Raw genomic sequence first — 17,224 nt, 5'->3', positions numbered from 1 at the left:
AAAATTAAGAGATATAAGATTCTATGCCAAGATAGAAAAGTATATATTCCATACTATTCAAGTTGACTTCTTAGGTTACATTATTTTAAATAATAGACTTATGATGGATCCTAAAAAAATTTAAATTATTATAGATTGAAAGATTCCAAAAACAGTCCGAGACATTCAATATTTTTTGGAATTTTCCAACTACTATCAAATCTTCATCAAGGATTTCTCTTGAATTGCATCTCCACTTACATATTTGATTTGTAAAGAAAAACTTCAATGAAATTAAGAAGCACAAGTAGCATTTGAAGCTTTAAAAATAGCCTTTGTTTTTGTACCAATATTGTATCGCGTTGACTTTTTTAAGACATTCTTTATGGAAACACATGCATCGGACTTTGCTTTGGGTGTTGTATTATAACAAATAGAAATAGATGATAAACTTCATTCAATAGCTTTTCATTCTAGGAAATTTTCAACAATCGAGATTAATTATGAAATCTATGATAAAGAGCTTTTTATAATTGTGGACTCTTTTCAAAAATGACATCATTAACAAGAAGGCACTTTATTCAAAGGATGCTTATATGTGCTAGAAAGAGAAGTACATTTACATATTCTTCAAGCATGTCATGACTATCCAATAACAAGATATTTTGGATACAACAAGTCTTTAAAGCTAATATCTAAAGATTCTTTATAGTCACAAATGTGGAAGGCTATAAAAAACCTTCTTCAAACATGTGACATTTGTTCAAGATCAAAAACTCCTCTGCATTGTTCTTATCGACTTTTTTAGCCATTATATATTCTAAAACAACCATGGTTTTCTAATTCTATGGATTTTATTATGGATCTTCCAATCTCAGGATCTTATGATTATATAATTGTGATAAAAGATCGTTTAACCAAAATGGCACATTTTATACTGTGTACAAAATTTATCATGAGTAAAGAAACTACCAAGCTTTTTTTTTATAATATTTATTGATATTATGGATTGCCAATAGATATTATATCTGATAGGAAGACTCAGTTTATATCAAGATTTTGGAGGACTTTCTTTAAGATTTTAGAGATGGACATAAAGCTTTATTTGACCTTTTATCTTCAAGCTAATGGATACATAGACCGCATAAACCAAGTTTTGGAGCAATACTTAAGGTGTACTAAAATTTATCAATAAGACAATTAAAGAATCTTCTTGCCATTGACAAAGTTTGCTTATAATAATACAATGTATTCTTCTATCCAACAAACATCTTTATTTATCAATTATAATTACCATCCACGACTTGATACTTTTGACTTTTCAAAAGTTGATAATCTTGTAGCAAAAAGATTAGCAAATTGTTTGTCAGAGCTACATGCAACAATAAAGGTGCAATTGAAAGAAGCTTAAGAATTACAAAAGATCAATGCGGATGCTTATCAAAAGAAACAACTATAATTCAATGTAGATAAAAAGATATGGTTACTTTGTCATAATATCAAGATTACTTGTCCTTGTAATAAGTTAAACTACTTTAGGCTTAGACCTTTTCCTATTTATGGACAAATCAATCCAATTGCTTATCAATTACACCTACCAAAATCAAAGAAGATCCATCGTATCTTCTACATGTCTCTTTTTGAACCATACAAGGTTGTGAATATACCAAAAAGAAGACAAGCTCCACCTCCTCCTATAGAAATAGACAATAATGAAGAATTCAAAGTAGAAGAAGTTTTAGACTGAAGGCAGTGCTAAATTAAATTGAAATATCTTATCTATTAGCATAGATATGATATTAATAAATATACATAGGTGCTAATAAAGAATCTTATAAATATAGAAAAGGTAATGGAGGCTTTTTATTGATCACATCCATCAAAATCAAGATAAAGAATAATAAATCTTTCTTGTAAAAGAAACAAGGTCCAAGTAAAATTTTATTCTACCTTCTATCTTTATTTATTATTTTTGTATATTTATGACATAAAAGAAATAGAGAACTAACAACCAGTAGATTTGACTCAAGAGTCTTTATTTAGTGACTTATCAGATGAGACATTGTGATTATTACAACCTTAAGATGATGCAATCAAGATGAAGATCCTCAAGAACAACATGTTCATCCTATAGTAGATGGCAAGACATAATGCATTTGGTATCAAGACCTTGGAAAGAACTTCTGATGTTTGGTGATTTTACTAGAGGTAGGAACAACTATTGATAGTGTTCTAAATATTTTATTTGAAGGAAGTTATGAAGGCCTCAACAATAATCAAATAATTGGGTGGTCTTCCTACTTTAGTATGGGACATTATGGATAGTTGAAAAGCCCTATCAACCATCTTTGATGAGAATAAAGATTAGAGTATGTAATAAATATAATTTGCCGCATCTTAGATTTCCTCAACATATAATGATTGCTCCCTGTAGAACTTATCCCTTAAAGAGAGGGTAATGTCATAGACATATACATACAAATCAATAATAATCTATATGATTAGATAAAAATAAATAAAAATAGATTAATTTCATAATATCTTTTATAAAAGCTTCTTAAAAGCTTCATAGATGTTGCTTTGATTTTATAGGTATCTATAATTGATTTTTAGATTAGAAACATGGTCAACAAGTTGGCCATGTGCCACACATATTGATAGCTTAAAGAACAAGCTAAATATATGGTCCACACGTAGAAAACTTGCCTTATAAGTTAAGGCATGTATCTTGCAAAGTCAATACATATTAGAGATCTTATAGAACATCGGCATGTAGTTCCTAGTTAGATAATATATATAGAGGCAAGAATGAAGCCTTCTTCACTCTTATCAATTGCTTTCTTGCTTTTAGTCTAGATTTAAGAGTCTTTAGTTTCCTTGTCTTTTGGCAATAGTTATTCTAGTTTCTTTTTAATATATATATTACTTTATTGCTATTTTATCACTTTTCTTTTAACACAGACTTTTCAGGTTTATGTATCTTCTTCTAATTCATGTCCTTGAGACTTATTTAGCTTTCAATATTAAAGACCTTAAAGGCTAAAGAAGCAAACTTATTCACATTTAATTAAAAGATGATTACTCAATCTTTCAACTAATTTATAGATGTAGTGAATTAGAAAAAGTTAGTACCTAAATTCCTTCTTAAGAATTATTAGCTATAATTTTAATTAAAATTTTTGTTGACAAATAAGCTTATAATATAGTTATATCTTGTAAGAATGATGTTTTGGCAATTGAACAATGGAAATTACTATATTGTTAATTATAAGTTCAAATCAAAGTAGTAGCGAATGCCAATATCAAAGAAATGATTTAATGCAATAAAATTCTTTCAAATATTTAGCATGTCAAAATTACAATTTGATTATCACTAGTTGTTATTACTTATTGGAGATTAGATAAAGACAATGTTTTTAGAATTGATCAAGATTGCAAGGATTGATAGGCCTTCTAATTAACTAAGGAAGGTAGTTGAGAATGTATTTTTTAGTCATTCTTATTTGGTTTAGATTGCATACTTAATAATGATTTCTAGCACTCATTTTATTTTGTATGTGTGAAATTCAAGTGAACTATGGAAATTGAATGTTGGAAATTGAATTTTGGAAGATAATAAGGATTTCTTAGATTTTAAGCAATTTACAAATTGGATTGGAATAATATCTTTGTGTGTTAATAGTTGACTGATTTGTTTACATTCTTACAAATTACTTTAAGTACAAAGAATAAAAAATCCATTTAAAATATATATATATATATATATATATATATATAAGTGTATACATCTTCTTTTGCACACATTCAGCACGAGCTTCATCATTCAACTTATGAAGTCTAAATGAGCTCATTACATGTCCATATGTACAAATGTAAAAGGACATATTTTTGGATAAATAAATGATAATAATCAAAAATTAATTATCTACTACCATTTTGTAATAGTAACTTGATTATGGTTTACTTGATGTTGTGTCCTTTGTGTACATTAACCAAGACCACAATGGCCTTCAATCATGCCAGAGTATCCAGCAAATTGCAGAAAATATACAAACCTCACATTGGTATTCTTGACCAGTTTGCAGTCAAAAAAGGGTATTTTTTCCTGTCAAGCATAGGGTAGAGAAGGAAATTTTCAAATCAGAAGTCAAGAACAACGAACGGAAGATCAAATAAAATTCTTCTGACAATAAGCGAATCTGAAGCAAAGTGGGCAAGTAAAGAGAAGGTTGGAACCTTATCAAAGCAAAAGCATGCTCTGAGACAGTGCTCTGTGCGTGCAAGAGAAGAAAGTTTGAGAACTGTCCAGTAGTGGGCTATCAACCTGAATCATGCAATCAATGAAATAGCACCTAAAGCAATGTAGAGAGAATTTAAAAGTCTTCTTCTCCAAAAAATTACAATTCTGTGATTGACAGCTTTCATACGCAAACAATACGTGAATGAAAGTTCAATCGGCATTTCATTTTGTATCCCTGAAGTAACAACCACCCTGGAAGGTGACACGGGGTTGAGAGTGTTAGCACCTTGAGCTGTTTGATTCCACGACCTGAGAGCTCATTGGTGATTTTACCACCGCGTCCTTTATAAATTAAACCGCGGTATATTCGCTTGAAATATGATTGCACCAGTGTTTGTATCACTCCACTTTTACCAAGCTTTGCACAATGATGGGGAGCACGTCTTTCCCACTCGTTTGTTCTACGAGCTCACCCACAACTCCGTTAACTCGTTGAGGTGGTGGTCCCTGATCCATCATTCCTTCCATTCAACCTCTTGGCCCTCAATACATGCACCCCAAAGATATGTTACATCGTACATCGTTTGAATTAGAGAACCATTGATCACCAGCCCTAAAAATCTTCAAATAGATCTGGATCCGGAACCACCTAATTTTATAATATCTATTCTGCATGCTTTTAAACTTTCGGCAGTGATCCTACAGTTGAGGAGACCTTGGCAACCTGATTCAAAATGTAATTGGATCAATGAATGACCATGCCTTAAATTAGAAAACCACGTGTCTTATCCGACAGAGTCAATTAAAATCTGGATGAACGACACGCTCTCCAACCCCAACAACTGGTTGTTAGCCTATAACAACAAACTGTGGAGCATATTTCCACGCACAGTTGATCACTATGACCTTCAGCCCTCCGACTCGCTCCGCGTTTTCCTCTCCATATTCAAATGGATCCAATGAAGAAGCGTTATACTCCAAGATCCTAGGCCTTAAAAGCTATGAACCAGTCGAGAATCGTGAATCTCAGTCGGAATTGTGACCGAACAGTCTTCCTTTTTCGATGAATTGACCAATTTCAATCTCGAAATTCGACCAGCTTCCAAAGTTCCCTGACTATTCATAACCAATATTATTATGTTCCTTTCATCTCTTGCATTCAATTGGGTCTAACTTGTACTTGTTGACTTTGCAAATACATCGCAAGGACTGTCATGGAAGGAGTCACGCTGGAACCCACTCCACGAAGCCACCACGCGTGAGCATGGGCAACGCGAGATAGCCAACGACGGAGGCCCATCTGATACCCAAAATTGGAAGTAATCATGAAAGCAACCACAGTGGCTGTGCATTTCCGGGTTGCTCAAACTGCGGCGCTTGGGAGTAATGTGACGAGTACCAGAGCATCTGATCAGAAATGTAAACCAACTAGGCACGGAGACTCACCAATCACCCACTGCAATCTGAACCCAAGAACAGCAGCATCACAAATAGAAAACGACCAAGAGCGACCACCCACAAACTTCATTTGCAATTAAACAAAGATCGCACGAAGATAAACAGACAAGCACACACACACAGAATGGCAACTGCTGACAGGGAGTACTCTGAAAGCCAAATTCAGACGGAAGCAAAACCAAATTGAATTGCATCGACCAAGTGGGTCCCATGGATTCCTCCTGCTCCCAGAGATCGCAACAGAATCAGAAGCATGAAATCGCGAAACAAAACTGTTCGCATAGTATTCTGCCGGAACGGAATTGAGTAGAGCGAGGTGCAGTTCGCGGCGCTTCCAGGAGGGGGGGGAGACGGCTGCAGTGTTCTAATGCCACCGTGGCATGTCCACGTCGGACGATACGACACCCGGCATCCAGGCTGAGGTGGCATGCGGGGGTCTCGGTGTCCAGTCAGCTACCCCCTCACCCACCCATAGTAAGCATGTGCAGGGGTAAAGATGTGATGATGTGCGGAAATTCCTGCTATAATCGTCCTCTTGATCTGAGTCAGTGCGGGGAGAGGAGAGCAGATTCCACACGGAACCGTTGCCCGTCTGAGCCTGAATTCCGCATGAGGAGGGGTGGTCTCACCAAATGTTCAACCACTTCGTGGGTTTCCTTCATTCTGGGTACAATTGGGGGTTTGTGGACCCCACTGTCTTAGAAAGTGATGTTTCATAGACAGAAAATTCCATCCGAAAAATAATTAATTAGTTAACTAATTGAGACTTTAAAATGGATATTTTCATTTTGTACTGTAGTTGCTTTCATGATTTCAAGTATACTTGTTGGAATAGTAGTCAATTTTTTGGGGAAATTAAAAAAAAGAAGTTTGAGTGTTGTGCATTATTTCTTATTTCTAGAATTGGTGTGAATTATTATGTCATTGAAGAAAAATCTTGATGAACAACACGACAAGTGTAGCATTAATGATTGGTGATAACAGAAAATGATATGATTTAAAAAGAACATCTCACCAATTCATAATTGAATTTTAAATAAATTTTATTTTAAATATTACGTTAGAAATATTAAAAGGTCCTTAAATTATGTAATTTATGATTTCTTTCAAATAAATGGATGTTTAAACCCTCTCAATTCCCTTATTTCAAGTTTACTCTGCATATTATATTTTTTTAATGTAACATCATGTGTGAGTATATATATATGTATATATATTAATTATTACTTGTTATAACTTGAAACAAAAAGTGGAATTGCTAGCTTCAGTTGGTATTTTTTAATCAAAATGTTACTATTTTGGTTACTATTACTAAATAATAAAAGCATATCTGAGAATATTTTCAATGGAGCCAAAATAAGGTGTATTAGAATAATACAAGATACAAGAACACCTACACCAATTTATTATAATTATGATATTTCAGAAGTTAGCATGATATCAAAGGAAGAGTTAATAAGATTGAAGATGGGTTTGATTTTTAATTCTAAAATTATTTTTTACTATGTTGTTATGTACTTAGTTTATTATTGTAAAAAAAAAGATTGATATATATATATATATATATATATGCATAGATATGACAATTGTTTGTGTTTAGCATAATTTCAAAATTCTGATTTAAAATGATTTACAACTAGACAAACAAAACAAAACAAAACAAAACAAAATATTTACTTATTCAATAAACTAATTTGTAGACATATATGATGCAGCTTCCAGTAGCATGTTTATTTATTTATTTTTATTATTATTTTTAAATTCAATAAATTTTGATTCACAAAACAACATGGATCAAGACTTTGAAATTTACAGTACCAATTAGTTTGTAACAATATTATAACTAGTCCCTTTTAGCTACAGTGTAAGTCCAATGAGACATTTTATTGCTGACAAAGGAAAAATGTCAAACTTTTAGAACTTTTATAAAACTATGTGGATTGAAATTATACTAGAATGATGTTTTAGAAAGAAACTAAATGAATGTGTGTGTGTGTGTGTGCAAATATATATATATATATATAGATGTGTGTGTGTATGTATGTATGTATGTACCCATGCAATTACTAATACGCAATATTTGTGCTGCTTGTTCAAAAAATATTTATATATTTGAGACTTGATGCACACCTGGGATTTGGAGAAAAGTAAGAATTGATACTACTCAAGGTAGCTAAGGCTTTCTTACTTCATTCTTAAAAGTTAAGAGGAGTCGTTATTTTGATTTACTTGCATCTTTGCACATCAATATTATTGTTTTTTATATTTGATTTGTTCCAATAGTGGATTGTGCATTTGTTTGATTCTGAACGGATGCTTTTGCCAATGTTGAATTCTAAGACTTACATATGTTTGTGCATGGAAATGGTAATGTTCCCTAAGCTCCACTTTAGAAGGTCATTCCCCTTTCTCTTTACATGCTTTTGATGCCTTTGCTCTCCCCTTGATTTGTTCCATAAACAGTTGTCCATGCTTACAAGTAAAAGCTTTTTTCATTGAGCATACATAAGTTGCCAGTTCTTGGATATGAAACCATGTGATTTAGCATGCTGATCATCCCTTGCCAAACTGATAATGGCCTACTAGCAAACACTAAATCAATTGATTTTATCATACAATGTTTACAGAAAAGCTTGGAAGCGAACTTGAAAATAAAAACAGAAGTGGGAATTGGAAACAGAAACAAAAGTGGGAGTAATACTAACAACGCAACTAGGAACAAAACAGGACAAATTAGGAGCAAAGAAAAAAAGGGAAGGATCTCCAAGTAGCGGGGGACCCAATGACAAACTTAAGAAACATTTTGTCTTATTTTATTTTATTATCATCATCATTATTATTTTCCCATTCCCCCAAAACTGTACAACAATATTCACACACACACACACACACACACACCCCCACACACACCCACACATAAATAAAGGAACAAATTCATTAATGATTGGTAGAACTGACCCACACTATTTCGACCGACCAGAACCCATCCATCCACGAAATCAGCTCTCTCCTCATCCATCATCGTGTCACACAATCCATCCACGGGCCATCCAGTACTCGTAGGATCATCCACTCTTAATTAATTCATCTACTCGTTCATCCACCATCCAAGCCCAGTCACTTTCGATCTGAGTGAGGCTGAATCCGTCGAGGCTTCGGAGGGGCGTGGACTGAATCCGTCGAGGCTGCTGCCAAGTTCAGCGATCCATGCGAGTTTTCCACGCGATTGGACTAACGAGGGTGCGTGCCGCCCAATTTCACTGCGGCGGCTTGTGCGTCGAAATTGGCTAGGACGCCGGATTCCTGAAGCCGAATGGGCAAGTGTAAGTATTGGTGGGGTCAGCAGCCACAGCGAGGGTGTTTCTTTGACTTCTTCCTGCCGATTCCTCGCAGGCTTCTCGCCACGATTGCTCTCAAACCTCTGGGCCCTCCTCCGAGATTCCTAGGCCTTCTTCTCCGCAACGGTGGCTACTGTGTGACCAGATTTTGTTGAAGGTAACCGTATAGTTAGTTTCTAGGGAATTTCGCCTTCAATCGCAGCGAGGACATTAGAAAATGGTAGGATTCATGATAGTATCTAACTATCATGCAGCTAGCTCAGTATTATTCGAGAGAGGTTGAGAATGTGATAATAAAGAACAGCAAAGATAGAGTGATGTGAAATCGTGGAATTCGTCCTATGTGGGTTTTAGAGATGGTGTGGTGAGGGCAGGGAAGCCGCTTCTGGGTCTCGTTTGTCCCGGTCGCTCGATTTAGAGATAGCGCCACAGTGCTTTAGATAGCTTATGCGAGTATCTTTGTAGTCGTCAATTGGCCCACTTCTAAGGTGCGAGATCTGGCGAGGTTTGAGGTGTATCGTAACTCAGGGCAGCCAAACGACGTGGTGGTGTACATGTAGCCGCGAAGGAGCACTGGGGCATGTTCAGAGAATCAGAGTATGCAGTACTGTTTTCCGTTGGGCGGGGATCTCTGGAGGCTGTCAGGTTTGGACCTCGGGGTCGACCACGACGTGTTCGCAGTCATTGACCGTTCGATGTTTTGTGTATTTTTCTTTTTTTTGAAAGCAAATCCTGTCAAGCGTGTTTGTAATGGATGGACGAGTGCTTTAGGGGGGGGTGATAAAGCCTCCAGAAGTGATGGAGTTGCAGTGAAACATTAGGGTAGAGCTTGCCGTGTGCGTCTTAACCAGATGCTAGTATGAATTTGTTCGGTCAGATGTTTTGGTGGCCTTTGGTTACTGATCGGCCAGATAGCCGTGGGGAATTTTGAGGGGTTCGGGAGGGAGAATCCTTGCGCTTGGAATCAGATTACGGGCAGATTTTGAGGAAAGTGTTGCACTATGGGAAGACCAGTATCTGGTGTCAGCTCAAGGTTGCCACGTCTGGAAGGGATGGTGGCGAACTTGGAAAGGTTGCCACCGGTGACGAAACTAATGGCGGTGTCGAGGTGGGTGAAATGGAGGTGGCTGGGACTGAACGCCTGCATGCTCGGAAGCGCCATGGCTATGGCGCGCGCGAGTGGAGAAGCTAAAACGCTTGATAGCGATGATGCTATGAGACTGAACGCGCATCCGGCTTACTTACAAGGCTTGCAGCTTGCTGTGGTAAGCGGTGTGGTTGGGCGTTACAGCAGCATGGGAGTCGACACAGTTGGTACTGTTTGTTCTTTGTGCCTGATGTTCATTGTAGGTGTAAGTACTGGGTTTCTGTGGAAAGGTGCCCAGATAATACCAGTTCAGTCATCCTGTTCGCCACCTGCGTCTCCTTCGTGGCGTAAGAAGAGTAGCCCAGTTTTGAGCTCCTTGAGGCAGTACACCTTGAAGGAGATCGTCGATATGACGAATTGCTTCGAGCTGGAACTTGGGAGAGGTGGGCAGGGGATAGTGTACTGGGGCTCCCTACCAGAGGGACGTGGCAAAGCTGCAGTGAAGAGGCTTCAGAAGAAGACAGGGAACATTCCGGTAAACGGCAAACTTGTGAATAATTGCAACAAGGAGTTGGTTGAGAAGGAGTTTTGGGCGGAGCTTAATGCAATCTCCAGGCTTCACCATCGCAACCTTGTGGCTCTTCTGGGTTACTGCGTTGAGGAGGATGACCTATTTCTTGTATACGAGTTCATGGCTAATGGGTCCCTTAGGCAGCACCTCCATCCTAGAACCCTGGAGGACGCTGAAGGTATGCTGCTAGACTGGAAGGCACGGATGCGTTGTGCAGTTGAAGTAGCGCAGGGACTGGAGTACCTTCACAACCATGCGAATCCTCCTCTGGTTCATCGAGACATCAAATCGGGCAATATTCTCTTCGACGATGAAATGAATGCGAAGATTGCAGATTTTGGACTGAGCAAGGCTGTTATTTCAGGAGAGGATCCCACAGTGTCAATGCGCGTGCGGGGCACCCATGGATATGTGTAAGTAGACGGAGCTGATTACACTCCAAAGAGTACTGCATTTATCGGCAGTGGTAGAATGCGCTATTGATCACGGTTCTTACTCCTTGCTACTTGCTACTTGTTTTGAGATTACTGATGGAGAGCTGCCTCTATGCGCCTTTTTACGCAGAGATCCTGTCTACCTTCAGAATGGACACCCGTGTGATAAGAACGATGTCTACAGCTATGGTGTGGTATTGTTGGAGCTCATAACTGGTCGCCGTGCGCTCCAGCACAAACTCACATTGGTACAATGGTGTAAAGACTTTCTAGGTGTAGATGAGCATGTGATGCGCCATCTTCTTCCTCGAATGATTGACAGCCGGATTAGTAACTCAGACATTCCCCACGATCAGCTTTTTGAAGTTGTTAAGATTGCTCGAAATTGCATTCAGGAGAGGCAGTCGGACAGGCCGACCATGAAGGATGTGGTAGCTGGGTTGTATAACGCCAAGTGCAATGACTTGAGTCCAACTCATAGTACCGAATTTCCGACCTGGCACGTACCGTTGCAAGTGCCTGTCACTCATTTCGGAAGCAATGGTGGTTCCAGCAACGATGCCAGTTCGATTTACAATCCACACACTTCCATTCACCATGATTCTGGGTACACTTAAATCCCGACCTGTAGTTTAGAACTCTCGTATGTATTTGTGTTTATGTGCTGCATCTTAACTAACTGTTACATATGATTTTATGGGTGTGTTTACGTGCACGATTTCTCTCATCTGCAATCAAACTAACTACATTCACATCTGATCCCTTCAGATGCAGTTCACCTTCTTACGAGGTCAAGGACAAAAGTATCCGCGTCAGATGCAGCATTGGAGATGCTAACATTATGTTAAGGTGCAAGATATGGCCTACATCAAAGAACATTGGGTTGAACAAGGTGGAAGTTTCAATGAATGATGTTGTTCTCTGGAAGAAAGGCCTCTGGTGGTACAATGCAAAGAGCAGTCGGGAATTTACGATCGGTAATGATACTAAATTGACCGCCGTATGGCATGTCACACTACGAACAAAATACGATGGTCTGGCCGCTGATGATCCTCGAAGAAGTCTGGGTCCTTTCTGCGTCGAGTATCTGGCTCTCAAGGATAATAGAAAACAGGCTTTGGTTGAATATCATGGTGACAAAGATCCGCTTCCTATAGTAAGTGGCTTATTCCTGCTCGTTTTCTTTCTGGTGGATTGTACGTCTGGTTTTTTTTTCCTATCTTCATGTCAGACTTCTCACAGATTTGTCATGCATATGCTCTGTGGGATTTCCAAAATTGTCCATGTTTCATAATGGTTGTGTTTTCCAGATATTGTATGGAACATGTGACAACAGCGTAGTCAATGTCAAGTATTAAAATTCGAGGTTTGACTGTCACATTGACTATGAACTGCTATTTGTGACCAGCAATCGATGGAAAGGAATCTAAGAAGAGAAAGTAGCGGATCCGGATCCGGATCTGGATCGGGGTCTAGTTCAGAGCGCCGGAGAAGCAATCGTTCGCGGATCCGTAAACGATCTATTAGTCCCAGATGACTTGACAATTTTCCTACATTCATCTCGAACTAGGCTGTCCTCTTGGGTCCCTTGATGTACGAATCTGCGCACACGTACTCTCGAGAGCCTCATTTGCGCTGCTGATCAAGTAAGAACTATTATGTGCTCCTTATTGCGTTTTCACATATCCTTTCAGCACAACAATATATTTTGCAACATTATAGACCCTGTAAACTTGGAAAGGGGAGATTACTGACTTCGTGAATTGGTTGTGCTTAACAGGTCTGAATGCGCGAATTTTGGAGGAGATCCAATCAATGAAGGAAATATTCCGATCTTTGGAGCCTGCTGACAACGCACCTCTCTTCCTTTGATTTGAAGTGCCAATTTTGAAACTACAGTTTGTACAGATACGTTTAGATACCTTTTTATTTATTTATTTTATTTATTTTTTCCTTTTCGCCTTGATTGTGGAGCATAGATAACAGCCAAGAGTCAGCCCATCAGTCGGCATTCCAACTCAGAATGCGCCTGACTGGTTTTTTCCAACTGTAACGTTGTTGTGACTGCAATGAAATCTTTCCTGTGTGGAAGAATATTTAGACGGTGCAATTGGGATTTAGGTTCACACATTCAGTAATGAATAAAGACTAATAAACAACTTGGACAATGATAGGGTCAGTGTTCCAGAAATTGTCCAATATTGTGGACTCTCTCGTTATTTTTTCACATGACATGAGCGGGTGCGGAACACTTTGCAGTACACATCCTTGCTGCAAATGTTTTTAGGAACTCATGTAGAGATTTTTGGTCAACAGATCATTTGTCTCAATTTCTCTTGCTCATTCTCCTACTTTGTATGGAATATTTGGAAATCCTCTACTACTACTGAAAATTGCATTCCTAAGAACCGTCAATAGCGTAAATACAGAACAATTGGATTGTTCCACCACAATCCTCCCATTTTTCTATCTTCAACCTATTTCTGCCACGTTGCTGCTCGGCAACATGTGAATTGTCTCATGTAATGAAACTACTGTTCTATTGAAACGTTTTTAATCCCAAGATGTTAATTTCAAACAGCCGTTAAAAATTCTACAATCTATTACAAGTCAATACCGCACTTCCACCAAACTTCCACTGAAGAGGTCATGGATGCACACATTAGCCAGGACCTTTTTGACGTAATGCAAGCGAGGCAAAAAGAAGATGTACCAAAATGAAACAGTGAAACAATTTGATCGAGATGGGAAAATTAGCTGACTCAAAATGCAACAAAATCAGAATATTTCGACCACATGGGACAACTGGAAAAGCTCCCCAGTGAAAACAGAAAGTCTGGTTTAGAAATATTTCATAGATATAACATGCCGGACAACATAGAAATTAGAAACCCAGATAAACCGGAGGGAAACACAAACCCCATTGAACAACTACTCCTCATCCATTCTATCACCTTCCAAAACTTGTACATGTTGTCGTAGCTGTCTGATTTGTGTCGATAAAACAGCTGCAACACAATCACAGAATGGAGTCGCATCAGATGCATGCTTGCAGAAGTGGTACATTAACGCGCACACACACACATCTAAAGATATTTATAATACAGCTCATTGCCAAGCAATGCTGCCAGAAGTTCTGGATAACTCTTAGTTGAAAAAGTTTGACTTCGAGACGGAGAAGAACTGCAGTGGGAATATGAGACACCATGACACGGCGTTCTTCTGATGTTAAAGGACACATTCACTACAGCTTTTACAAAGCACAAATCACTTCTCGCACATGGTGCACTCTGCGGACAGAAAATATCGAGCGACTGAATAACGATTTCATGGCCCAGCCAGGAATCGTTGGAGAGTGGCTTACCAGTATATCCATTCATGAAATCGTAACCCTTGGAACGAGTGTAGCTGCGAGGATTAGGCTGCTGGTAGTTACGCAGGTACTCTTTCCCTTCCTGCTAGACTAACATAACGATTAGAATATCTAAAAAACGTCCAAGCTGCATAGATGCGGAACTTTGTGGAAAGGAGAAATCATATAAAATTGAAAGGAAAGCACTTGCCTTCGTTATGATGCAAAGATCCACGTTGCTACCACTGCCGAGATCGTTAAATATACCAGCGCATATGGCAGCAGACACGATCTCCATTCCCTCTTCTCTCTGTGACCCACGATGTGATATAAAAGCCATACAGAAAGAGGTGTCACTTCATATGTTTTATTTACTGCAAGTCTAAATACTGCGACTCACCCTCACAGTCGTTCTGCTCCAATCGGTCAAACTGGTGTATAATTGTGTACTGACCATTACTCTTTGAGGAAATTTTTTTCTTCATTATTATCAAAAACATATATCATTAAAAAAAAAAGTTCATCCTTGTTCTATTCACACTTATCATGGTAAATTTAACTAACGAGTGAAAAGTTTTAACACGCATTTCATCTATCTTTAGCGTACTTTGAATACTGTGAATATCTTATATTAGTGTGCCTCTCAAGTCGATTTATTTCCAACTTTGGTACGAATTTTCATTATCAATACGGCTTGCAATAATTGAAATAAAACGGTGTGGTTTTGATAGTCATACTTCGAGCTTTTTTCCAACTTAAACAAATCGCAAGAGGGGCCATCTTCAGACACTAGATGCAGTAGGAATTCACTCAGATGTATCCGTTTCGAAACAATCAAAATATTTCGCTCGACAACAAAGAAACGAAACCCTCGACTTAGTAGGATGGAATGCCACGGGACTTTTGTGACAAAAAAAACACGCTTACAGTCAGATTTTCCTTGTATCTGGATTCGAAGACAGACATAGCAGCCAGAGAACCTGAACCCATCGTGGCGAAGGGAAGCGTATCTGTGGATCCATGCGGATATATCTGCAAATCATGCCTCACGTTGTCAATCGCCTTCAGGAGGACAAGCACATGATGGAAATTGAGCTCATAACCAATTATTCTGTATCAATCTGCATGATTATGCAACTAGCTAAGCTGAGATTTAATTTATTTTTTTTGGAATTCCCAGTGGGAAAATCATAAATACTACGATCAATGAAACAAAGACATCTCCCAATACTTACCGCATGCAAGTGAGGTCCGGTGACATCCACTCCTCCGAGAACTAGGGCTGCACTAACATGACCTTGATACCTGCGTCAAGGAACTCACACTTTGTCGAGCTTGTTTCAAATGCCAGACAGTAAATTATACGTACATCAGACTGCATAAAATGAACATGAATGTTTTCATAGCAACATGCACTCCAAGCAAAGAAATGATTATATGACTAGAGACCATGATCATCAAACAGGCTATCCTCATGTACAACCATCGTCCATACTGTTCCAGATGATCAAAAACCGAAACTCAGAGAGGAATTGTACCTAAATAGGTGAGTTTTGATCATGGTCAATGCTGTTACAACGCGGGAATCTCGACCAGTGGCATATCGATGCAGAGCCAGCTGCGAACTAACCATATCTACACATCATACAACCAATCTAATTCAGAAAAACAAGATGATAGTTCATGGATTCAAAACAATTCAAGCAGTGTCCAATTTACCAAGGAATGCATTACTTGTCAAATTGCCTGCACGAACCTCCATCGAATGATATCCGAGCAATACGGACATTACCCAAAAGTGACAAACTGACACAGTACCCACCTCGTTCTACACTCACTCGGTGTCCTTCGACCAAAATCAATTCGAAATTCTATAGCACGGCTCCTGATTCACCAAACCCTAAAATAATCATCGGGGCAGAATTGGATGAGAAACGACACAGGGACGCGAGAGACCAACCTGTGACATTTTCAGTATCAGCAGCGGTACCAGCTCCGCAGCAGTAGATGTTCGGTGCAAGGTAATGAATCTTCTCACAATTCTTGTCGCAAACAATCTCACCTTCTGTCGCTCGCGTATCAGCTCCGAGGATAACTCCATCCTGAGGCGAAGCACGAGGGACACAGCCTCAACCCACCAAACCCTGACAATTACAAAAACTAAAGTAAAAAAAAAAAAAAAAAAAAAAAAAAAACACAAACAAACAAACAATGACGCTACTGATCCAATCAATCCGATCGAACCTTATAAACAAGACCAACAATGGTGGTTCCCGTTTTGCGGTACTTGGGCAATTTGGCACCCTGTTGCTGCAGCATAGCATTGCGACGACTCAAATCGAAGCTGAAACCACCTTTCGGCGGCACCTGAATTACGCTGGATTTCGTCATGGCGGGCAAAACTGATTGCGGATGGTGAGGGCGCAATTGTGACCTCGGGGATTGATTGATTGAGTGAGCGAGCTAGTGAATGAGAACACTACGAGCTCGCGATGAAGCAAGCAACGAGACTGGGTCTAGTCTGGCCTGGCCTGGCCTGGCCTAGAAGCGTCTCAAACCCTAAAACCATACCTTGCCCCCTTTTATTGCTTATTTATGCCTCCACATCAACACACTTCACCAAAATTCCACTCTTGAGCATCAGCGGAGAATTGTATTATGCATATGATTATTTACTCTTGTAAATACATGGCCAAGTTTTAAATAGTTCTATTACAACAAGAAAATTTTATAATCCAATAATGAAATAGCTGAAATATAAATAA

At 38.5% G+C, this 17,224-nt stretch overlaps 2 protein-coding genes across 2 annotated transcripts; one reads left to right on the top strand and one right to left on the bottom strand.

Moving 5' to 3' along the window:
* The first annotated feature begins 9,082 nt into the window (after positions 1-9,082).
* LOC112293412 (uncharacterized) lies at positions 9,083-13,217 on the top strand. The gene is made up of 5 exons (XM_024542781.3): positions 9,083-11,086; positions 11,238-11,714; positions 11,876-12,263; positions 12,516-12,753; positions 12,888-13,217. The coding sequence occupies exons 1-4, from the start codon at positions 10,017-10,019 to the stop codon at positions 12,642-12,644; spliced, it is 2,064 nt and encodes a 687-aa protein (XP_024398549.1). The 5' UTR covers positions 9,083-10,016; the 3' UTR covers positions 12,645-12,753; positions 12,888-13,217.
* Positions 13,218-13,929: 712 nt separating this feature from the next.
* On the bottom strand, positions 13,930-16,915 carry LOC112293414 (proteasome subunit beta type-7-B). The gene is made up of 8 exons (XM_073539553.2): positions 16,704-16,915; positions 16,420-16,561; positions 15,998-16,094; positions 15,695-15,764; positions 15,387-15,491; positions 14,667-14,769; positions 14,472-14,558; positions 13,930-14,115 (listed from the first exon to the last, which is right to left on the bottom strand). Exons 1-8 carry the CDS (start codon positions 16,848-16,850, stop codon positions 14,039-14,041), a joined length of 828 nt encoding a protein of 275 aa, XP_073395654.1. The 5' UTR covers positions 16,851-16,915; the 3' UTR covers positions 13,930-14,038.
* Between the last annotated feature and the right edge of the window lie 309 nt (positions 16,916-17,224).

The sequence above is a fragment of the Physcomitrium patens genome, chromosome 16 (assembly GCF_059467195.1).
Source record: "Physcomitrium patens ecotype Gransden chromosome 16, ASM5946719v1, whole genome shotgun sequence".
NCBI classification, from domain to species: Eukaryota; Viridiplantae; Streptophyta; class Bryopsida; order Funariales; family Funariaceae; genus Physcomitrium; species Physcomitrium patens.
Note: the sequence above shows the minus strand (reverse complement) of the source record. Positions and strands in the feature narration are given on the sequence as shown.

Bases quoted from the DNA above. Each gene is read 5' to 3' on its own strand.
- LOC112293412 (XM_024542781.3), top strand. From the start codon at position 10,017: ATGGGAAGACCAGTATCTGGTGTCAGCTCAAGGTTGCCACGTCTGGAA. The intron at 11,087-11,237 runs GTAAGTAGACGG...CTTTTTACGCAG, and splicing joins CGGGGCACCCATGGATATGT to AGATCCTGTCTACCTTCAGA. The intron at 11,715-11,875 runs GTACACTTAAAT...TGATCCCTTCAG, and splicing joins TCCATTCACCATGATTCTGG to ATGCAGTTCACCTTCTTACG.
- LOC112293414 (XM_073539553.2), bottom strand. From the start codon at position 16,850: ATGACGAAATCCAGCGTAATTCAGGTGCCGCCGAAAGGTGGTTTCAGC. The intron at 15,492-15,694 runs GTAAGTATTGGG...CATGATTTGCAG, and splicing joins CCGGACCTCACTTGCATGCG to ATATATCCGCATGGATCCAC. The intron at 14,770-15,386 runs GTAAGCGTGTTT...CGTGGGTCACAG, and splicing joins GATACAAGGAAAATCTGACT to AGAGAAGAGGGAATGGAGAT.